This window comes from Carettochelys insculpta, chromosome 2, assembly GCF_033958435.1.
Source record: "Carettochelys insculpta isolate YL-2023 chromosome 2, ASM3395843v1, whole genome shotgun sequence".
In the NCBI taxonomy this organism is placed as follows: domain Eukaryota; kingdom Metazoa; phylum Chordata; order Testudines; family Carettochelyidae; genus Carettochelys; species Carettochelys insculpta.
In genome coordinates this window covers 87,009,321-87,034,246 of record NC_134138.1, presented here as the reverse complement: position 1 = coordinate 87,034,246, position 24,926 = coordinate 87,009,321, and the positions used below count along the sequence as shown (strand labels likewise).

Below are 24,926 nucleotides of genomic sequence, written 5' to 3'. Positions count from 1 at the left end.
AATCAGACTGAAAATCATGCAGTCGCATGCACCTGTTAGGCTGACAGCTCCAAAACCAGCTCTGGAGGGAAAGGGACTTGATAGAAACTGGTCAGCATGTGGCATCTGAACTTTTTACTGAACCATTAGAATTTCCTCAAGTCCATAGTAAAATGAAAATGTTCTGTCTTTATTTTTGGAGTTGGAAATAGTTACAGAAGATAGCTTTCCTCTTTACATTGCTTTGAATTGTTTCTATGGCTCTCAACTTGGACAAGGAGTCCATCTTTGCTCTGAGCAATAGTTCATTACATGGATTCAAAAGGAAATGTGAGTAGGGAAGATGGAAATTTGAATGGAATAGAATTAGACTGCATATCCAAACTGGATTACCTCCACCAGCCAGGGATCAGTGGTAATTTCATCCTTTGGCCACAGAAACAGACTGAGACCTCTCAAAACATATGAGAAAAACGAAGAGTTAGGTAACTGCAGACAGAAAGTATGCTCCAGGACAGATTAACAAATCTGATGACAGAGGAATACTGAGGATGAACAGGGGACAGAAAAAAAACTGTTTAAAATGTCTTGTCAATTTTCTGTCATCCACTGGATCTTGATATCAAAGTGAGAGTGTTCAATATGACAACAATACAACACTTGCTGACTTAGTTGAGACTTCTGAAGGAGAAGGGAAAGAGGAACCTAATGAAATGAATTGTCTTTGGAACCCAAATACAATACCACCAATTACAACCCAAAGCCCATGCTGCAAGATGTAGTCTCTTCCATCTCCAGAATTCTATCACTTTTGCTGTTAAACACCTGTTACTAAAAACTGATCTTTCACCTTTGAGCTTTAAATAGGAAGGTGCTTACATGACTTAATCCAATGATTTCTCAAACTTTTTTCATTTGTAGGCCTCTAAAAAATTTCAAATGGTGGTGTGGAGCTCCTTTAAAAATTCAAGTATGGTCCATGGGCCCCTACTATACGCTGAAAACTGAACAAAGTTCTACAATAAATGTTGCATATACTCAACATGGCATTTGCCAAAGATGAAAAAGGGTGCTACACTGCAAGCTTCTAAAGTAAAAACTTCCAAACTAAACAATAAGCTCCACAGTTGACACTCATAATGAAGCTGTTGCACTACTCTGTGAAAGTGCAAAGAATATTAACCTACCTTTACGAAGACTATGGGAATGTAAGGTGGCTAAATGAATATGGAACAAAACCCCTCTCTCTTCTGTTTAAAATTCTACACATTTATTGGTACAGCATATTGAATAGAAGATATGCTACCGTATTTAATAAGACATTTTTGCTACTCCAAAGAGGGAGACTGGTATAAGCAGAATTCAACAGACTAAAGTCTGTATTTAGAGTCTAAGCCTGGTTCCCCAAAATTTGGATAACCATCATGCTCAGTTAACTGGAACCTTTTCTGCTGGTGGCTAGCCAGGTCGGTGGAGTGCGGCTGGCAGCCCTGTTCCAATATCTGGTGCATTTGATTATCCAGCACCCCAAGTTCACTGTTGGTACCAGATAGTAGATCTTTTAATGTACTTGGAAAGGGAAGATTGTGCAGTCACTGGAGTTCTTCAAGATGATTGTCCCTGTGGGTGCTGCACCCACTAATCGGAGGTTGTGGGTAGCTGTGCCCTCCCCCCACTTGCCCCGACTGTCTGCATGTGCAGGGCACAGGCACAAGATGCCTGGAGCATCTACTGTACATACACGACCAGCCACCTCCTCAGTTCTTCTCTGATCCAGAACCCAAAGGAGGACTCAAAAGTAGAGGGGTGGAGTACTCATGGGGGTCAACCATCTCGAAGGACTACAGTTACTTCACAAGGTGAGTAACCTCTCTTTCTCTGAGGGTCCCTGGGGGTGCTCCACCATAAGGTGGCTACAAAGCAGTGTCATTGCCTGGTGGTGGGACCTTCAGGTGGTGAAATTCGTCTAATGACAGCACACATTGGCCAAATACAGTGTGTGTATCAGCAAATATTTGGATAGCATAATGCCAAGTGAACAGGTAAGCAGATGCCCATTTGGCTGCTCTACAAATGTCATTGGTGGACACGCCTCGGAAAAAGGCCATGGAGGCGGCCATGGCCCGTGTGGAGTGAGCATATACGCCTGTTGGGGATTCTTTGTTAAACTTGGTGTAAGCCAGTCTTATACAGCCAAAGATCCATTTGGACAGTCTTTGTTTGGAGATAGGCACACCATGAGACCTTTCAGCTGACGAAACAAAAAGTCGGGCTGTCTTGCGGAATGGCTGTGTTCTCTGCAGGTAAAAAGCCAAGGCTTAGTAGACATCAAGAGCATGCAGGGCTCTATCCCTGTTGTCGGTAGGAAGCTTAGGGAAGAAGATGGGTAAATATATGGGCTTGTTGCAGTGGAAAGTGGTGAGTAGTTTAGGGAGGAATTTAGGGTGGGTGCAGAGGACTACCTTCTCCTTGTAGAAGATTGTATAGAGGGTTCCAACATCAGTGCACCAAACTCTCCCACCCTGTGTGCTGAGGTAATCAACATGAAGAAAGTCACTTTCAGGGACAAGTGGAGTAAGGAGCACATGGCTAGTGGCTCAAAGGGTTTGCTGATTAAAGCCCTAAAAACCAAACTGAGGTCCCAGGAGGGTGTTGATTTTTAAATTGGCAGGAACATGTTGTGGATGCCCTTGAGGAACCACAAGACAGAAGGGTGGGCAAAGACTGACTGGTTTTGGATAGGCAGGTGGAAAGCTGATATGGCTGCCAGGTGAACCTTGATCGTGTTAATGGATAGACTGATCGCTGAAGGTGAAACAAGTAAGTGAATATGTGCAGAATCCCTGTGTGCATGGGATCAACGTTTGGGAGAAACACCGGGTGACAAAGCGTGGCCGTTTTTGTGACTAGATCTTCCTTGTTGCAGTTCACCTACTGTTCTCAAGGACTGTTTGGACATCCAGTGGACAATGGCGCTCTATGTCTGTCAACCAACCAGGAGTCCTGCATGGAGGTGAAGACAGTGGAGGGATGGGTGACAGATGGACCTGTTCTGTTTAGTTAACAGCACAGGAATGGGGGTGGGGGAGAAATGATATGAGGGATGTCCAGACAGCTGTAGAAGCTCAGAGCCAGGTCTGTCTGGGTCATCTGGGGATGAAAGGATGACATGGGCTTTGTCCTGCTTCATCTTGAGGATGCATCTTTGGATGAGGGGAATTGGCAGGAATGCATATACTAAAGGTGCATCCCACATGATGCTGAATGCACCCTCACCCCAGCGAACTGCGGCCTAATCCATGTCTAGAGGCAGCATGTGTTTGCACATGTGGTAAACAGATCCACTTTCAGGAACCTCCATCTGTGGGAAAGTTGGTAGATGGTGGGTCTGTTGATTGAGGGAGAAGTTGCGGCTCAGATCATCTACGAGTAATTTTCTCTGCCTGGTACGTAGGTTGCTACAAGGTGTACTTGTGAGGGATGCACCACTCCCACAGCTGTACTGCCTCTTGACAGAGTTGTTGAGAGCACACCGTGCCCTATTTTTGATGTAGTACTTTGTTCTTGTATTGTCCATCACTATGTGGACTGTGTTGTTAGCTCTGTGGAGAAGTTCATGCAAGCATATTGTACTGCTCTGAGTTCTAGGAGGTCAATATGCCTGTGTTGTTCGTCTGCTGACCATGTGCCCGAAACAACTTACTCCTGTAGGTGGGCACACCAGCCTAATAATGAAGTGTCCATTGTGATGGTGATGGTTGGGGAAGTTCTTTGAAAGGGAACATCTTTGCATACATTTTGTGGTTGTGTCCCCCAGCTGAGGGAGTCTCTTACTGTAGCTGGGATGCTTAGTGCTTTGTTCAGTGGATGGACATGAGGCCCGAACGCTGATCTGAACCAGTCTTGCACTGGCCTCGTACATAGCCGTGCATGAGGTATGACAGAGACTGTTGTGGCCACGTGGCCAAGACAACATAGACACTGCCTGGCAGTTACACTGCAGGTCAGCCCCAGTGTGACAAAAAGGTCTTAAACTGCCTGTCATCTGTGTTGAGGCAGAGAGGCTGTGACTGTCTAGCAATCCAAGTGTGCCCCTATGAACTCGAGTGTGTGAGTAGGTAGAAGCGTACACTTTGACAGGTTCATGCATGGGGTAAACAAGGTTTACTCCCTTTGTCCTCAGATGTGCGTTGACCTCTGCTAGAAACTTTGAAAAAAACCCTTGGTATCATCAACAAACTTCCAGTATAGGAAGGGTAGTTTTGCTACCACAAATCTGAAGGATTGTCTGTATGATGGCTGAATGGTGATACAAAAGTAAGCATCTTGCAGGTGGAGAGTAGACAGCTAATTCCCTTTCTGTAGGGCAGGAATGACTACGGCAAGGGTTACCTTCTTGTATCTTCGATAAAGTACATACAGGTTCAGTTTCCTGAGGTCTAACACGGGTCTCCAACCCCATTTTCTTCTGTGTGAGGAAAAAGCATGTGTAGAAACCCCTTCCCCTGTGCTTGATGCGTACCTCTTCTCTGGCTCCCAGATGTAGAAGACATTGTGCTTCTTGTAAGAGTATGGGATCCCTGAAGAGGGAAAGGGATGGTGGTTAGGGGTGGGGTTTGGAGATAAATGGTATCACATAAGTGGTGTTTACGATCTCTAAGACCCATTTGTCAGTGGTGATGGCTTGCCATTCAAGGTGCAATGTTGCTAGCCTTGAGCCAAAGATGGTGTGCAGCATGGATTGGAGCCCAAGAAGAGTGAGGGCTGTCCAACTCTCAACCAAAGCTTGAAAATGACTGGCAGGCTGATATTGTTCCACAGTTTGTCTCCTGCTTGGCTGTTTCTGGTGTCATCTATTACCGTAGTGTCTACTATTGAAAGGTGTTGGCTTGTATCTATAACTGAATTGTCTATTTTGTCTTCAACTTGTAGTACTGGTTGGATGCCCAGGACACAAAAGGTAACCCTGGAGTCTTTGAGGGAGTGAAGTATTGTGTTCATATTGTCCATGAAGAGTGAGGACGTTGCAAAGGGAAGCTCCTCAAGGGTGGTTTGGATGTCTCTGGGAAACTCAGACAGCTAGAGCCAAGACACCCACCTCATGATGACTGGCGATGCTAGGGACCTAGCAGGGGTGTCTGCTGTGTCAAGGGCCCCACTGAAGCACTGTTCTTGAAATGAGAGTGCCCTCTCCCATAACAGCTTTATATTGATCTTGTCTGCTGTCTGGTATCAGGCCAATAAAAGTGTAAAGTTGGTCAAAAACATGGTGCATATACTTTGTGAGTAGTGCCACATAGTTAGCGATATAGAATTGCAGGCTGGCTGGTGAATAGGATTTTTTTCTCCCCATAGCATCAAGCCTTTTCCGTTCTTTTCCATATTTTTGGTCTAGCCTCTTTAACATGGGTGGAATGGAGCCTGGGGTGTTCCACCAAAGTCTGGCTGGGTCCAAAAGAGCTTTGTTAATGCATACTGCCACCTTAGTTTGTGTGGATGAATGTAAAATGTTTGTCAGTTCGTGTTGTATCCCCATGGGGTAGAAAGGAATCTCTCTAGTTTATCAGAGACCCTCCTAAAAAAATCTTGAAATGACCTGGGGTCGTCACCCAGGAAGGAGGTGGATGGTGGCATAATGGAGTCTGTGGAGAAGAACTGTGGTGGTAACAGAGGATGCAACTGTTCGTCTCCCTTTGTGTACTCACCGTAGTCATCAGTCTTGGAGATCTTGGACCTGACCAGAGATTGTATACTAGAGGGTCAAGAGCTATTCAACGGCAGAGGCTGAGGTAGCAGCTCGGAAAGGGGCTGCTAGTGGATGGCCGCCTACAGAGCCCAGTATGGCCAATTGGGTGGCATGAGTGGTGGCACCCACTGCTGTTGCCATTGCTGCAGCTGTAGTGGTTTAGATGTGGAAGATTTATTTGCTATCATCGGAGGTAAGATATCCTTGTCTGAGTCAGAGAATCTGGCTGAAATGGAGGCTGGAATTGACAAGCAAGACAATTGAGAGCTAGGTATAGAGTCACCAGTGTCAAATAATGGAGTGCATGGCACTGAGTTCTCCAGCTGCAGCGTACTGACCTATGAATGCGGGGCGGGGGGGGGGGGGGGGGAAGAAATCGGTACTGGCTTGTATGTGTAAGAGCCTGGTCAGGAGCTTCAAGCCCTGTGCACTGTATCTAAGGTGGGAGGTAGTGCGAGAGTCTGCAGATTTAAGCGCTTGCTCCATTTCCCAAATGCAGAACTGCTGCTACTGTCTGGCCTTCCTGAATCTTTTTGTAAGTTTCTTACAGTGTAAGCAGTTGCTGGTGGTGAACTGCTGTTCCAGGCAACAGACACAAGAAGAGTAGCCATCTGCCACAAAGACCACAAGGTAAGCACTTTTTGAAACCCGGAGAAATATGCATGCCAAGAGGAAATTGACCAGGCTGCACTCCACTGTCAAGTGGAGCTGATGGAAGCAGCTGGAGCTACTTCAGAAAAGTGGTATCTCCAACTTTTTTTTTTTTTTTAAATAATTAATTGTGTGCAGATGTGTCTGATAGAGATGTAAGCTGTAGGCTTTTTGGTAATGGTTGATTGTGAGAGGGGACTGCTCTTGCTACAACTGAAGCCAGCAGCAGTCAGAGAAGAACTGAGGAAGTGGCTGGCCACATATGCACAGCGGGGCGGGGGGAATTGCTAACAACTATCTCTGGCCAGGAGACACAACGGCACTGGCACACCTGAAAGTGGAGCATCCACAGGGACTCTTGAACAACAACAAATCTATGTTATAGCGACAAATCATAGATCAAGTATTCTGATTTTTTTTTAAAAGGACAAAAGAAGAGAAAGCTCACACCCTTCTCAGGAATACTGTTTTTCATGTTCCCCTGCAGCCCACCGGAGTAGAGCACATTCCTCTGCCAATGACAGCCAAGTATCCTCAGTGTCCACGTAAACTTAGGCAGTGTATTCTGTATTAACTTCGATTTCAGACGGTATTAAAGAGTGGCTACCTGTAGGCACATTGCTGTAATCACACCTTTATTTCTGCAAGGTACAGCTCACTGCAAACAGGGTTTACTCTCAACAGATGCCACATCCTGGCCATGTCTACATGTAGTAAAAACTTTGAAATGGCCATGCTAATGGCGCAGTGGCCAGCATGCTAATAAGGTGCTGAATATGCATTTCATCACCTTATTAATATTCTTCGAAATAGTAAACCTTTGAAATGGCCATGCTGATGGCTAAGTGTAGACGTAGCCCCTATTGTCAAGTGCAATGGTTTAAATACTTAAACAGCTTTGGATTACAAATATTAGGTGTTTTGCCCATTTGACAAGTTATTTTTATTTCTTAAACATCCTCTCAAAAAAGGAGGAGGCCTAAAACCTTCAAACGTAGTTTGAAGTAGAGACCTTGCGGAGCGGTGATTCTGTCTGTTTTTACTCAATTAGTTGTACATAGTCGAAAGGTATTTCTGGTGAATTAGGAATTCCAAATTGCTCCATTGGCATGTTAAAGGCTGTAGAGATCATGCTTGAAGAATCTTTGAAGTTTCCCCTGTAACATTAACAAGGCTTGCAAAATGTATGAGGTTTCGTCTGTTTGCCTGGGCTTCCAGACGCATGGGAGTTTCTAAGCTGCCAAGATACCAGAAGAGAGTCATATTTACTGCAGAAAACAAGCCGTGGAGATGTGCCTCTGCTGGCTAAAACCCCCTTTGTCACCAACCATTTAACGCTGATTTTTTTCCAGTGATAAGGGGCTGGCGACAGAGGGGGTTTTTGGCACCAGAACCACATCTACAATGATTGTTTTCTGTCATGAATATGCAAATGAGACGTGTGAAGATGCAAATGATTGGTCATTTGCATCATGCTGCCAGCAGCCAGACTGAATCTAGATGCAGCCCAGCTGTATGTTTCACTGGGAGTTCTCAAATGCTACATCAGCTTGGATATTACAGGAATTCTTACTACCAGTTATCAACCCAGCATGACTAAAGCTGGCAGTTCCAGCTTTATGACCAAGTACTCCCTTTGTTTTGTGACACTTCCAACCCCACCCTTTTCAGAGAAGCAAAGTAAGGCAGAAGATTGCTAAATCTTACATGGTTTCCAGACACACATTACGTGGTTTATATAATGCACTGGGTACACTGGTGCAATGAATTGTGGGATCACTTTCTGACGGTATACTTTGTTTAGGTCATTGGTCTTTAACTTTTGGTCCATGGTCCCAACCATGAGACTATGTCTAATGTAAATAAAGTTTCAGATCTCAGAAAAGGCACTCTGTTTTCCTGATCAATTGAAAAGTATGTGAATACCCCCACCTACAGGTCAAAACATTCAGGTACAATCCAGGAAGACCATGATTTTCAGTTTTAATAGAACTGGCCCTGTAAAAACAATGTCATGAAGGCTCTAGATATTCATGCACAATAGTCCTTCAGCTGGTATCTGGAACACTAGTTCAAGTCAATGATTAATACAGTGGATACAGGTAAATCCCATTTTTGGGCATTCTGCCACACTAAGAAGTGATAGCTCAGTGGTTTGAGTACTGGCCTGTTAAACCCAGAGTTGTGAGCTCAATCCTTGAGGACATGATTGAGGAAAATAGATGCCAGGGATGGTGCATGGGCCTGCCAAGAGGGCAGGGGACTGGACTAGATGACCTCCTGAGGTCCCTTCCAGTTCTAGAAGATGCATATACTACTAAAGCCATTGGACTCAAAATAAACCAGCATGGGTTCATACAAAACTTAACTGCACACATGCAAAAGAAAAGTTTAAAGAATACTAATGTTTCAGATCCAACAGTAAAAAGCAAGCAAGTGCCATAATTAAAGATTGCCTATTCATGGCCTTGATTTAGCCCCTGAGCATATGCATTCTGATAGTCTTTATTTACACAATCACATCCATTCATCCATAAGTATATTATCTCATTCAGCGCACAAGATGATCAATACTAATTGAGCAACCAGTTATTCCATAATTTATCATCATTGTGCAGAGTGTGGCCCGTGCCTTATTTAAATCACTTTATCGAAACATTGCCCTGAAGACTGAATTATTAATTTCTTCATAGGCTCTTCTGTTGTATACTACTACAGTATCTGACTACTTCACACACATTAATGAATTTATTTTCATATCATCCCTGAAGTGAGATTTTATTATCCCAATTTTATAAATAGAGAACAAAGGCAGGGACTGATTAATGTCAAAAGTATTCACTAATTTGGGTGCTCTATTTCATAAATTCCATAGCCAGAAGTAACTATTGTGATAATCTACAAGTTCTCACACTTCATTGCCCAGCAACTCCCTTCTGACAACAAAGTTTACTTCATGACCCCCAGTAAAGCGGGAACAAAGCCTGAGCCTCCTCAAACCCCAACGCCCTGGGGGGACAGAGGGTTAAAGCACAAGCCCCACCATTCTAGTTATGAGGCGGATGAAGCTGAAATTCAATAGCTTTATCTCCAGTCAGGAGGCCTGCAACCTGAGCCCTGCCTCCCCGGCTACAGTTCTCGGAGCTTGGCTTCAGCCTTGGGCAGTGGAGCTCAGGCTTCCACCCCAGGCGCCAGCAAGTCTAAGCCAGAACTGGAGACACCATTCAAAAGGAGGTTACAACCTACCTTGGGTTCCGAACCTACAGGCTGAGAACCGCTGGTATAGTCTAATCTGACCTACATGAAACAAGCCACCAAACTCCCCTGATCTAATTCCTGTTTGAACTAGTGGATATCTTTCGAAAAATATCCAGTCTTGAGCTTAAAGATGCTATAATGAAGAATCCATGACAACCCTCACTAACCTGTTCCACTGGTTTTTCACCCAGGGCTACGTCTAGACTGCAGACTTCTTCTGAGAGACGAAGTCTCTCGGAAGAAGTCTGCCACGTCCAAACAACGTATCCACTTTTCTGAGACCACTCTCAGAAAAATGGATGTGTTCTGTCGACATCCTTGTGCCATGAGGCAGAATGGATGTCCCAGCAGAGGGGCTTTTCCCAACATTCAGCTCTGTGTGGATGGGCCAAATGTTGTGAAAGACTCTCCCGACAGAACTGTTGGCAAACAATATGCAAATTGCAATATGCAATTTTCATATCTTTGCCAACCGTTCCCCACAGTCTAGAACCAGCCCGTCACTCTTAAATATATGTGGCTTGTTTCCAGTCTGAATTTATATGGCTTCAACTTCCAGACACTGAACCTTGTAATAACTTTCTCTGTTACACTGATGAGCCTGGTATTAAAAAAATTTCTCCATATTGGTATCAAATGTGATCAACTCACTCCTTGACCTTTTTTCTGAAACAGACTGAGCTCCCTAAATCTAACATTATCAGACATGCTTTCTAATCCTTTATTTATTTTCACAGCTTCTCTCCGAGCCCTATTCCATTTATCAGTATGTTTCTTGAACTGAAGACATCAGAAACGAACACAGCACACCACTAGCTGTTGCACTGATGCCAAAACAGAGGTACCATATATACACACCCATTCATAAGTCAATATTTTTAATAAAAAGTGAAAAAAAAATAAAGAGTACTAGTTGTCTTATCAATGAGTCTAGGCCAGCGATATCTCTAATTTTTTCCATCAATGGGAGGAATAAATTTTATTATGTGCACCAAGGCATGGACAGATTGCACCACCAATAGAAACAGACACTGCTCAATGTGGAAGGCTGTGGATGCTCTGCTAAGGAGAGGGGCAGCACCTGAATCTCTCCTGGGCAGCCACTCAAGTGCCCAGTTTACAGGGAACACTACTCACATGCATATTCCTTTCTATGTTTTACAATAAACCATTGGAAATGTTTGATTTTTTTTCTTTCAGATCTCTCGACAGCTTTAGTGCTATCTTTTTCCACTCATGAAGTGAGTACACCAACCTGCTGATGAGACAAAAATTAATGGCTTTAGTGCCTGTATTTGTTATCTTTCAACATTTGCAGAGCATGCAGATGAATCCCAGCTCTAATAATGAAGTACCTTGTTTTGTCCACATTCAACAATCCAATCACTGAGATCTTTCTTCAGCCCAGGAAACAAAGCACACATCACTGGACATTATTTCTTACCTCTTACCTAAAGTTAGTTATTTTCACCACTCTCTTACTTGCCTTTCATTGATATAGAATTCATGAGCAGCAGCACAATTACTGTTTGCTTCTATATATTCAACAACTTTTAAGTCTGAACAATGCGTCCTAAGGAGACTGTTTTCTTTTGATGTCGTTGTTCATTGTAAATACTAGTATGAAAATAAGTAATTCATAGATTTTGCAAGAATTTATTCAGGAATGTCACCTGCTTAATCATCAAAAAATTATTGGTGTTTTGTTTATTTCAAAGCAGTCTGGTAGACTGGCATGGTAATATAACCTCGCCGCCACTCCTTCAGAAATTGAATTCGCTCTTTTGATCACAGCATTGCACTGGGAACTCACGTGCAGCTGACAGCCCCTACCTCGTATGGCCTACTTTCTTACTAGATAGCTAAGTTTACATTTGGTCATATTTAAAGTATATATAGTTTACTTGCACCCAGCTTACCAAGCAATTCAGATTATTTTGCACCAGCAACATGGTTTTTTTTTCAAACCATTCTCCCAAATATTTGTATCATTTACAAACTTCACCACTGATAATTTTGTATCCACCCCCCCCCGCCCCCCACAAAGGTCATTAATCAAAATGTAAATAGCACAAGGCCCCGAATCACTCCCTGCAGGACTCCTCATACCTGCTTGATGATTTCTGGTTTATAATTATATTTTAAGAACTGTCAGTTCAAAATTCATTTAACATGTGCTCAGATGATCATTCTATTTTTTTTTAAATCAAAACATTGTTTGGTATAAAATCAAAGTATATTATACCAAAACTAATTACTCTTATCCACAAAACTTGTAATCTCATCAGAAAAAAGATATCAAGTTTATCAGGTAAGATCTGTTTTCTATAAACCCATGTTGATTGGCATTAATTATATTTTCTCTGAACTCTTTATTAATCCTGTCCTGTATTAGCTCTTACATTTTGCTGTCAAGGATCAATATCAGGGTGACAGGCCTATAATTAACTAATGTTATCCTATTTACACTTCTTAAAATGTTGTAACATTAGCTTTCTTCCAGTATTCTGTTAATTTCCCCAATTTTCCATGAGTGATCAAAAATCAACACTAATTATCCAGAGAGGGGACAGCCGGGACCAGTTTTATAGCTGGAGGAATACTCTGAATAAATATGATGTACTCTATTTTGAAACAGGTGAATCACTACTTCCTAAGTTTTAAGTGGATAAATTACTTACAAAAAACTGATTACTGCACATTTCTTTCCTTTTGTGCATTTCTGTGTTCACCATTTATTTATTAAGAGTCAAGTATTCACAACTAAGGTAAACCTGAGCTGCAGTATTCCCAAATCTTTTCTAAAATGTCTCACAAACATTATGAAGTTTTTCCAGGACCCACTGCCTAAATGAGACAAAATTTTGTCATCTTAGAGCCATAGATATAATTGGTTCATCTTGCAATCGCAGTTAAGAAAAATTACAATAGGCATGCAGCTATCAGATTTCTAAGAGCTGTGTAACTACAACTGGTTAATCTCAGAATCATCAGTTTTCTTGCATTTGCTAAAAGTAACAAAAAACTGTTGCCTGCACTACCTTCTGGATCCTCCTGTTAATTTGAACCTTTAGCAGACCTAAGAAAAAAGAAAAAAAGTATTCCTTCATGGACAACAGATGTGTAACAAATGATGGAACAAAGCCATTACTGGAGAGCAAATCTCAATTCACACTACTGCATTATGTGTATTGGGTGAAGAAAGAGTCACCCAAAACAGAAATATTTTCTCTATAGCCAGTGAATTAAAGGTAGCCCCCACTCACATTTTTAGTTGACTTGTCTGCAATACAATACAGATAGAAAACAAATGTTTTAATTACTGCATTTACATTTTTGATTCTATCATTTGGCTGTTAGAGGATGGCATGAGCAAATCAAACGCAGCAAGACTTCACAATCTGCATGAGGTGCTCTGCACTGTTAAGCGCATTTGTGTGAAGACAGCATAGAAACAAGTTAACAGTTTGGTCCAGTGTAGTATTAAAATGATATTTTATACTACAGCATACATGGCACTAACACAAGGATCACACTGCCAACAGAACACGACATTTCTGTTGTTTATTCTGTATAAATATCTTAGACACAGAATGAGGTCTGAATTGTTATTTCACCCATAAAGACATCATCAGAAAATACTATACAGGAACACATTTGTATCTGCAACTGAAATTCTATTTCCAATACAAAATAAGCAGGTGTTCCAAGTCAACAACGTCTGTGATGTGCAACAGGATATATACACGGCAGAAAAATCTTTAACGGGACTATCTGATCTTAATTCCTCCATTTATCTATGAGATTGAAGTGTGACTTGTGAATCAGTATTTTAAAAGTATTGTTTTTCCCTGGTAAATCTCTGCATGAAATACACACAATAATGTACTAGCTTACTTACATCAACATTATCTTCGCAAAATGCAGAATGTTATATAAGTAACGCTACAGAAAAAAAAAGACATTTCTGATTTCGCCAGATCTGAACTGGAAGCTATTTACAATGTTTCAGGCTGTGTCTGAATGTAGCCCAATGGAAACACTGAAGTGACCGAAATGCAGGAGAAGAGAGACATGGGATGGAATCCACTAAGGTACTTATGTGTCTAATTCCCACTTTTACCCAGAATACTCCCATTCAATTGCTGTCTAACATCATAGATGCTCAAACTCAGTTGGCACCTAAGCACCTCTGGATATGTGAACTGCAGCCTTATTCATGGGCACCTATTGCCCCCTCTATGTAACCTATCTTCCACCATGAGCCAAAGTAATTCACAAATGAAGAATGGCATTCAGACACCTAAGCTTTACACAGAGATTAACTGGGTAGAATCTGAATAAATCTACTTATCAGCCTAGTTCACATAGAACAGGCTGGGGGGGGAAGGGAAAGAGAAAGAAAAGAAGGATATTCCTTATGACCTCTAGACTAATGACAGAGCATTCACCCAGGATACGGCAGACACCCCACCAAAGACTCCATTCAAGTGTCTATCCCCTAGTGGGTCAAGGGATTCAAATAGGCATTGGTTACCTCTCAAGTGACTGTGCTAACCACTAGGATGCAGAATTATTCTAACTCTCTCTCTCTCTCTCTCTCTCTCTGGCCCAATTAACTATTCTATTGTTTCATTCACCAATCATTTGGACCAACTTCAACAGGAGACACTGAGGGAAATTCACATCAGGCTATTTCCCAGCATACTGGTTAGGGCACTCTGCCTGACACAGATCAACTGTCTTCTCCCCACCAGATGCCTATCTCCAAGAAAGGAGAGGGGCTTAGCATATGCCCCTCTGGTCAGCATCTCCCATAGTTTAACTTATGCAGGTCTGTATGTATACTAGTATGATGGCTTTTGTGGTTCACATTCTTAGGCTCCTACTTCTTTGCATTCACTGTATAAGGCGTCTTTGTGCCTCACTCATATTTTGTAGGCCCTGTTGGTTCTAATGAGTGTCTAGGCTCTTAAAAGATAGGTAGCATTGCTGACCACCTGAGTCCCCTCATGGATACCACCCACAGATCTTTAGGGACAAATATATATAGTTAGAGAAGGAAACACTTTAGCTACCAAGCATCCCACCCCTCTTTCAATGCTTACATATGAGGCTTTGTTTTCTTGCTAACCCTCACGTAACAGTAATTACATTTTACTTACCTTGGTTTGGTTGCATGTTCATGTTTGGTCTGGGGCCATAGTTGCCCATAGGCTGTCCTTGGCTCATAGTCATCTGATTCTGCACTGGCATGCTTTGTGAAGATGGCACTGAGTGATTATAACCACCCATAGACCCATGGCTACTTGAAGGCATGCTCATGGAACTATTTGTTATACTGAGTTGATTAGGCCCAGGTCCTTGCATAGGCATATGGTTAGGTCCTTTGGAGAGAGAGAGGAAAAAAAAAAGTTACATTAAGTACCATTAAACAATCAAGAGCAGTCACAACACTAATTATATTATATACATTTATTAAATGGGCATTGGCTTATGATTTATTGACCAGATTTAAAAACAAAACTTGCAATTACCATTAACTATAATTCCATTCACATTATCTTATAGTAACAAACTATTAACTTAAAATTGCAGACTATCGCTCACTTAAAATCAATACTATGAGCAAAGCTAGTCCTCTGGGCACTAAGCTCGTGTACATCCTTAATTCATTAAGTAGCTTGTGAGCAAATCTACTGGGTCAGGCCACTTTAGCCTAGTTCACACAAAACAGCCTGGAGGAAAGGGGAAGAAAATGTAAAGAAATGCAATAAATAGAAAGATCTCTAGGTTCAAGAGCTCAGCTCTTAGTTTATTCATACTAGTCAACCTAGATATTCTTTTCACACTGGTATTAAATATTTGGCAAGTAACAAGCCCTAACCTTCATATAGTGCGCACACACACGCGCACACACGATTATAAATATATTTAACATTAGTTTCTAACATCAAATATACAGCTGAAAGCTTACAAGTAATTTACTTATTACGGGGGGGGACCCCACAATAGTTAACCTCTCACCACTGCTCCCAGTGAAGACCCAAAGGATGAACAACCTGGTTACACATACGGGCTGTCTCTACACTACCTCCCTACTTCAAAGGAAGGATGGTAAGTAGCATGTGAACAGTTGATATTCAGATTGTGATTTCAATCCACATCTCTCAGCTAAAAGAATATGTAAACTGTTCAGATGGTATCCTATCAGCTGTCATGTTTGTACTTGTTTTTTAAAAATAAAAATCCTTTGAGAAACGAGTGTGATGAAGAGATCAATCCAACTCCAACCTGTCTTGCCAGGAGGGGAGAAGTAAAGAGTGAAGAGATAACTAGCCGTGGCTGTGTCTCTCTCTTCACTCTTTACTTCTCCCCTCCTGGCAAGACAGGTTGGAGTTGGACTGATCTCTTCATCACACCCACTTCTCAATGGTTTTTTTTTTTTAAAGCACAAACATGACAGCTGATAGGATACCATCTGAACAGTTTACATATTCTTTTAGCTGAGAGATGTGGATTGAAATCACAATCTGAATATCAACTGTTCACATGCTAAATATTTTTTTCCAGGACTACTAACTGCTTTTATAAAAGGAATTTTTTTGGCCTGTGGTGGTGGAATTCAATTTTATTGTGTACAGATTTTTTCATGTAGGCTTTATCCCTCAAAACTCGACAGTACTAAATACTGGATGTATGTAGGAAGAGAGGAACAGCAAGGGAGAAACATTTTCTGATCAGACAGAAGAGTCAAGAATGTGGTGAAATCAAGGCGGCTTAGGTACATGACTGGCATCCTAAGAGAGAAGTACTCTGACACGCTGTACCCTCAGAGTTGCACCCTGCTACCCTATATTCATTATTCATATATATGGTTGTGATATGTCACACAAAAGATACCATATAAGACATTATATGGCAGGTCATGCTCAGCTGAAACCCACTGTTCCATCAAAATAGAGTTAGTTTGTATGAACTTGAGATTTTGTTTTCCTTAAGAAAATTATTGAAATGCTTTGCTTTGTTAGTTGGGAAGTAGCTAACAACTAGTTCTTCAATAACAAACCTGGTGAACCACAACCACTGATCAGCAGAGGAATTATAAAACAAAAGATTTACAATACTGCAAGAGGGTTGCAGAAGGACTACACAGTGGGATCTGTAGACTGCTCAACTCTGTGATTAAGCAAGGCTCACACAGACATGTTTGGGCCACTATTTTCCAGTTCTGGGCCACACAGACTGAGGGAATAAAATAAGAGACAGTAGCATCCCACCTATGCTGAAGGCAACAGAAATGCTGGGAAGACAAGAAAAACTTGAACTGAGGAGACTGGTGAAAGGCGGAGAAGGAAGGTCTGCCTGTGTATTAAAACTGTAGCCTCCAGTAAACCCTCAATTTAATGAGCTAATGGGGGGAATGGGTGTCTGTTACACCCAGACATCCGTTAGAGGGTTTACTGCGACTCACCCCTGCCAGGCTTCCTCAGAGCCCCCCTCTCCCCACCAAAGATGTCCACTACCCACTGCCATAGGAGGAGCCCACGGAACCTGCCACCACTGCTTACAGCCCTGCCATGGTGAGGACTCCACCACAGCTGCAGGCCCCACCACCACTGGATCCGCCACGTGCTGCCACCTGGAGTAGGGCACATACACAGGCAGATGGCACTCGTGTACACACCCCACACCTGCTGGGAAGTGGACATGGTGGCTTCAGGGGGAAGAGGCAGTGGCTCCTCCAGGCCACGACAGCTATGCTGCAGTAAGTCCATTTTGTGGGCAGCGTGGGTATTTAGGATTTTACGGGCCCTGGTTAAGTGGACTTCCAGAGCAACTGGTCCATTGTTGCCATAGTCCGCTAAATTGAATTTACAGACCCCAAGGGTTTACTGTACTTGCAACATCCAGGGAGGTGAGAAAAGCAGTTTGATTTACCTCTGGGTTAATCTAAAATTTTAGATTGTATGCATACTACTTAAAGTGTCCCTCTCGCACATGTATGCCTAACACTCAGTCACTTAAAAATCTGTCTGTAGTTAATATTTACTTTAATATTTTATTTTTCCAGAAAGTTGTCTAAACGCTTGAGGAACCTGCTCAGATTACAAAGGCTGAAGCATATCCACTTTCCTTTGATGAAGTGGTGAACTAATAAGTTCATACCATTCAAAAGAACATCTTGAAGAGTACAAGACAGTATTTGCAAAGATGGGGTGCAAGTATGGAGGTTTAGGAGACTAGTCAGTGTTTCCCTGCACATAGGTCACAGGCGGCTTGGAGAACTGGCCATGCCTCCACAGGCTGGAGACTGGGGCTGTGTCTATACTTGTCAGTTTTAGCACAAAAACCACACTGGCATCTTCACTGGAAATGCACATTCAGCACAAAAAATCAAACCATCTCATCTAAGTGTTTTTGTGCTGATGCACCAGTGAAGATTATTCATTGCTTTTACCTGTCCCACAAAAAGAGTGGGAGTGGCCACTCTTTCAAACTCAGCACATATGACCCCTCCCTTTAGCTCTGTTCTGATAACCAGCGTTATCAGCGCTCTGGGACACAAAATATTATTGTTGTGGAATGAATACTCCTGATGCCTCCCAAAATGCAAGCAAAGGCGGGTAGACAACGTGCTACGCAGCTGCATGTTGGGAACTGACATCGGGGTCTCCGCCTTTCCCATCTCAGGATTGGTTGCATCTGATGTCTGTCACATGCACATATCCGCCCCGCCCCAATAATGATTTACTTTGTATCCCTGAACAGCACATAATGCGACACAGTCTCCTGCGTGCCCTTCTCATTGGTGAGGCAACTGCTTCGACTGTGAAGGTGGTCTGACAGCTGTGGAAAACAAATGTGAACACCAACCAGCCTTTTTATTTTTTTGCTTTTCTGTCACTGACAAAACTACCAGTGAAAAATCCTGAAAGTACAGACATAGCCTGAATGATAACAGCAGCTGGAAGGGTCTGCCACTTGTCACTAGCAAAGCATTTTGAGAGAGCGCTCAGGCTAAAGGGGCACGGCAGTCCCATAGTTGCAGGCTATGCCCTGGGCAACACATCACAGAAAGGAAGTCTATCATAATACCAGTAACAAGATTGTGTCAGGGGGCAAAGTTGGAGGCCAAAGCTACATAAGTTCAAAGTCAAATGAAGGTGAAAGAGTTCCAGCAGGCCTATCAGCAAGTTCAGGAAGCCAACTGGCTTTCTTGATCATCTCCACAGAGCTGCCACTGTTATGAACAGGTACACATGCTTCTTGGGGGGGTGGGGGGGGAAGAGAACCCCACCATGCTGCCCAGTATTAAATTACAAGTTGTGGAAACCCTGGTCTGGAGTCCAGGGTTACCTGAGAGGAGCTGAAGGGCAAAGAGGAAGAGCCCAATGGAGAGCAGGATGGGGACAACCACTAGGGCCTCAAGAAAGTTCTTCCCGCCAGTATGGATCTCTTCACCCTAGAGCTGGAACTGGTCCCGCTCTGCCAGTCTCCAAGCCCTCTGCGACCAAGGTGTTAGCGTGAATTTCTGAATTGCAGCTTCCACAATAGCACACCTTGTCACAGCAGGCAACCAGATAATGATCTGGTGTCATGGCGCCACACAGCATTTTGGTTAAGTTTTCAAGGCTTGCGATCACGCAGGATGAGCGGCTCTGCTTTGTCAATATCTTGGTTTTAGAAGGGTGATGTCTTCTTTGGCAACCTGAAGCAGCACGGGAATCTGGACTGGGGGTTTTTTTTTTTGTTTTTTTTTTACGCAATGCTCCCTACCCTTTTACATTTCCCTAGAGCATACTACTGCACTGCATGGGTGGCACGCACTCTTTCCCCCCACACCCTCGTCTGCATAGTTGGCAGGCTCTTCAGGCCTTCTCCCCTCTCATTCCCCCCCCCATGTTTTTCCAATTTACAGGGACCCCTCCTCCCCCAGCCATCCATGTGGCTTGAAGTTAACCCCTCCCCACCCTTCCTCCTTGCCCCATAGCTGTCGAGCTCTGCAACCCTTTCTAGTTGCAGAGGATTGCTCCAGGAACAGGAAAAAAAAAGTTTTTCCCCTGCTCTAGGACAAAGGACAGCTTACCCTTCTTTCTAGTCTCCTCCCACCCCATAAAGCGGACAATAACTTACCACGTCCACAACAAAATATTCTGGATAAATGGTGGTAAATGACGACTTGTGCAATGCATGCCTCGAATGCCACCTTTCAGTCTTAAGCAGCCTTTGAAAAAAGAAACTTTCCCTGATAGACACAGAAACCCATTCGTTCCATGGGTGAGTTCTTAGTGTGAATAGTATCTCAAATTTTGACCTTCACTTTCTAACTGGCATGCCCGGTGTAAGAGAGAGACTGAGGAAACAAGAGGTGCAAGCAGGATCTGATCCTTTAACACATGGAACGGTCAGAAGCAGAACCCAGTGACACAAAAAGGAAGACAGCACAGTGCAATCAAAGTACAGCAGAGTGGTGGCAGAGTATACTTGATATCCCGAGAGAGTAAGTGGCAAAGCAGATGGAAAACATGGCAAATCTCATAATGGCAGTGAGTGACCAAACGGAGGTCTTGCGCTCCATGCTGGAACTGCAGAGGGGCTCCCAACGCAGCAATTAGGAGTCCCCAGAAGACTGGTCACCCACCTCCCGCTGTTACAGTCCCCGAATGTGGTTAGGGAGGGAAAGAAAAGCCGAACACCAGAGGCCCATGAGCCCCTGCAGAAGTGCTATTCCACCAATCTTGACCACACTGCTTTTGCCTGCCACTTAAACCTCTCTTCCTCACAAAATAAACATTCTTTTGAGCTCGGTGTGATTTTTTTTAGCATCCACAGGTGCTAGGGTGCAAAAGTTATTACTGGGAACGGCGGGGGGAGGGGGAAGATAGCACAGCTGCCTGCTGCTATACCAAGGTGCACAGAGAACTCATGGTGGAGGCATGTGGTGGGGGTGGGGAGGGCTGATAGCACAGCTGCCTGCCCCTCCCCCCCCTCCTTTTTTTGGGAGAATAGCCCTCCCTCTACATCCATTCTTCTGCCTACAACTTAACCCCCTCCCTCCACATAAAAGCAATTGTGTAAGACATGGTCTGATCTATTGATTCGCAGCTGGTGGGGAGCACCAAGTCACTTTGGTGAGTTGGGGTTGATTAAAACACAGAAATACATTGCCATCATCTGCATGGCAGATCATTCATTAAGATATTTTTAAAAGGGCCCCTGATTGCTGCTGCCCCTGCATAGTTATTGATGAACAGCTGCATAGGCAGCTGTGAGTAAGCCTTGCCAATGGCTTCAGCCTTTATATTCTAGGCATTCAGGAGAGAATCCCACCTGGATTCACAAATGTTATGCTAAATAACACACTTCGTAATCAGGGCAGGGACACTAGTTTCATAAAGGTCCAATCAGGACACCAAGCATCAGAACCTCACTTTTAAACAGCCAAAGGCACATTCAACCTCCATTTTGCACTTGCTGAGTCTTTGATTGAAGTTCTCCCTGCTGTGGTCCAGAGCTCTTGGATAGGGTTTCATAAGGCAAGAGAGCAGAGCGTAAGCAGGGTCACCCAATATTACAGTAGACATCTCCTGGTTGCCAATCTTGATCTTCTGGTCTGCAAAAAAAAGTCTCATCCAGGAGCTATCCCGAATTTTGAAGATGCACACAGCCTGAACCTTATCTGACCATCCCACATTGAGGTCAGCAAAACAATCTTTGTGGTCTACCAACATGTGCAATACCATGAAGTATCCCTTTCTGTTTATATACAGAAAGGCCAGGTGGGCCATGGCCATGATGGGGATGTGCATGCCATCCATTGCCCCACCACACTTAGGAAATTCCTGGCCAGCAAAGCCATCCGCTATGGCCTATACCTCTCCTAGGGCCACAGTCTTCCTGAAGAGACACCAAGAGATTGCATTGGCTACCCACATGACCACAGCCGCCACTGTAGATCTGCTCATGCCAAACTGATTGGCCACTGACCAGTAAATGTCATGCATTACAAACTTCCACAGAGCAATTTCCACTCACTTCTGAACTGTTAACGCCAGCCTCATTCTCGTGTTGCCGCACTTCAGGGCAGGTGGCTAGCACACCATCAAGTTCCACAAAAGTGGACTTGCACCTGCAAAAATTCTGCACCCACCGCTACTTATCCCAGGACTCCAAAACAATGTGGTCCCACCAGTGTGTGCTGGTCTCACGAGTCCAAAACCATCACCCCACTGTCAGCAATGCATTCAGGGAATCGAGCAGTTGTGAGTCTGTGGACCACAGCTGAAAGATTTTGTCTTCGAAATCATCATCATCATCATAATGGTCAACCATCATCTCACTTTGCAATTGACATAAAAATTGCACAACAGTGTGTGGAACGACTTGAAGCATTTGAGGGTCCATGACTGCACTAGTGCTGTCTCCCATTCACTTTTGCATGGTTACTGGGTGCTCTGAATTCTGGGACAGTACTTTGCATTCTGGGATACTGACAAACACCCACAAGCAGCTGGGGCTCAGGCACTGTGGGATACCTACCTACAACGCATTGCTCGTGCAGTTAAACCTGGATAAGGCAATAGGGACTTGGAAACGTACAGAGAAATGGAAGGTTGAATTTCCAAAAGATTTGTCAACACTTAACCTTCATATTATGAATTCAAATGTAAGCTGAATTTATCTCATAGCATAGACACAGCCTCTGTTTTAAGTGGTATACAAGATCTGGTACAAGAGGGGAATATAACTAAACTGCATAGTAATAGTGAACATGATATAATTAAATGAAATATCCTTGGGGCAGAAGATAGTGCCACAGTTTCATTCAATTTCAAAAAGGTCTGTGTAAAATGAGGAGGCTAGTAACCAAGGCTTAAACTATATGCATACCTTAATTTGTTTTTAAAAAAGGGACATAAAAGGGCCACCATGGCTAAACAGAATATAAAGAGATGATTGGTGACACAAAGGCATCTTTATAAATAGGAAAACTACTACTACTAAGGAAAATAGAAAGGAAAAAAATGCGAGCAAGTCAAGTTCAGAAATTTAATGAAGCACGCCAGAAGTAGTTTTAAGTGCAACTAGCAAGGGACACAAAATCTCACAGGTATCTTAAATATACCTGAAGCAGGAAGCCTGCTAAACAAACAGTGGGAACACTGGACAATTAAGGGGCTAAAGGAGCACTCAAGGAAAACAAGGCTGTTGCAGAGAAGCTAAATGAATCACTCTTTACTGTAAAGGATGTGAGGCAGATTCCCAGACCTGAGCCATTCTTTTTAGGCAACAAACCTACAGCACTGACATACAATGAGTAGTCAAAGGTGTTTTTCGAACAAATTAATGAATCACAAAGACGAGGTGGCATTTACACAAGATTTCTGAGAGAACTCAAATATGAAACTGTAGAACTACTAACTGTGGTATGTAACCTACAAGCTGGATTATCAGGTCTGGTGGACCACGGATGTCACTGGACCAGAGTGCCTCAGGCTGGAAGGCTATTAGGAGGAGAGACTGGTTGGGCTTGTTTGCCAAGGCCATGTCTGGCTGTCCAGCTGGGAATGGAGGTTGGATCGCGTCCAACTGCCCAGCTGACACTGGTGCTTTTATTGAAAGCATCAGCTCAATATGCACCCTCAAAAATGCTAACATTTTAGGAACCATTAGGTAAGGGGTAGATAAAAAGGAAATTATTATAAATCCCACTTTATAAATCCATGGTATACCCACACCATGAATACTGCATGCAGTTCTGGTCACCTCATCTACAACAGATATATCAGAATTAGAAAAAGCACAGAGAAGGATAAATATGATGGGGGTACGGAACAGCTTGCATATGAGGAAAAATTAAAATGAATGGGATGGCTCATCTTAAAAAAAAGACAATTGAGGGAGGAAACAAAAGAGGTCTATAAAATCATGAATGGAAGAGAGGAAGTGGATAATTAAGTGTTATTTATCCCTTCACATAAAGAACGCAATTATATTAAAAGGCAGCAGATTTAAAACAAAAAACATGGAAGTACTTCTTCACAAAAAACCAGTCAACTTGTGGAACTCATTGTCATCGGGTGTTCTGGAAGCCAAAATATATGTGGGCTCCAAAAAAGAATTAAATAAGTTCCATCAATGTCCTTTAGCCAAAATATCCAGTTACCCCGCCCCACATTCTGGGTTCCCCTGTCCTCTAATAGCAAGATAACAGAGAATGGATGATTCAGTAAGTTCTGAAGCATCTGGCACCAGCCACTGTCAGAAGACCAATACTGGGCTACATGGACCATTGGTCAGAACCAGTTATGTTCTCATGGAGTTCTGCTTAAATAAGCTCCTCTTCAACAAAAGAAATAAAGCAATGAATTTAATTGATACTGACAGAGAAGATGGAAAGGAGGACTTAAAGGTGTCACATGTGTGCAGTAAATACCATCACTACAAAACAGGAAGCTAAGGCTTAAAAATAGAAAGAAGACAATCAGAAAGATGGAAGACAAAAATTAGGCTCTTGCAGGACTCCATAAAAGAGGGTTCCTTAGCGCAGGAGGAGGAGCCAGGAAAAAACAATTTGGAGAAGCCTACATAATCAACCTCCAAGACAATCAAGCCATCCAGCTTGTTTAAGGTTGTACTGGCATCAAAATGATCTAAAGGTGGTTTCATTAGAGAAAAGAACATAAGCAATAACTGCGGGGCTGAAATAGGTTTGAATGTGTTAGAATGAAACCAAGGCTTGAAAGAAAGCTCAGGGATATTGTACAAGGAATTGTGATAGTGATGAAAGGAAACTATTTTCTCAAATACTTTACTGAAGGGGAGGATAGAGATAAGATAGCGAATCATGGCTTAGGAAGCTTTTGTTTACTTTCTTTTCATTTAAAGATTAAGTACTGTCAGTGACAGATTTTTAGAGAATAAATGATACACACACTCAAAAATTTTTGAGAATGCAACAACAGAGAGAAAGAGAAAAAAAGACAGGAACCAATTATATGAAAGAGGAGGGCCAAAAAAAAAGGACACTTTCTTGAAAGACTGGTTAATGTCATATGTACAGCGAGATAGCAAGGGGGAGGGAAAAAAGGGCAATAAGCAGGAAAAAGCAACATTAAGCAAAGAGGAGGTGGAGGCAAGATCATCCTAACCGCATCATCCATGAATTGAAAAGAGGAAGTTGGCTCAGGACAGACTAGGAGAAATGGTGGATGAAGAAAACAAACATAATGAAAGGGGAAGAGCAGATTAACAACATAAAATGTTTTACCCAAATATAAAAATAACA

At 42.9% G+C, this 24,926-nt stretch overlaps 1 protein-coding gene across 4 annotated transcripts in view; it reads right to left on the bottom strand.

Annotated features, from left to right (window-relative positions):
- SS18 (SS18 subunit of BAF chromatin remodeling complex) overlaps positions 1-24,926 on the bottom strand; it is a 62,437-nt gene that overhangs the window by 16,207 nt on the left and 21,304 nt on the right. For all 4 annotated transcript variants that reach the window (XM_074987266.1, XM_074987268.1, XM_074987269.1 and 1 more), the window contains one exon: positions 14,800-15,021. In XM_074987266.1, coding sequence (XP_074843367.1) covers positions 14,800-15,021 — 222 coding nt within the window. The remainder of the gene's footprint in view (positions 1-14,799; positions 15,022-24,926) is intronic.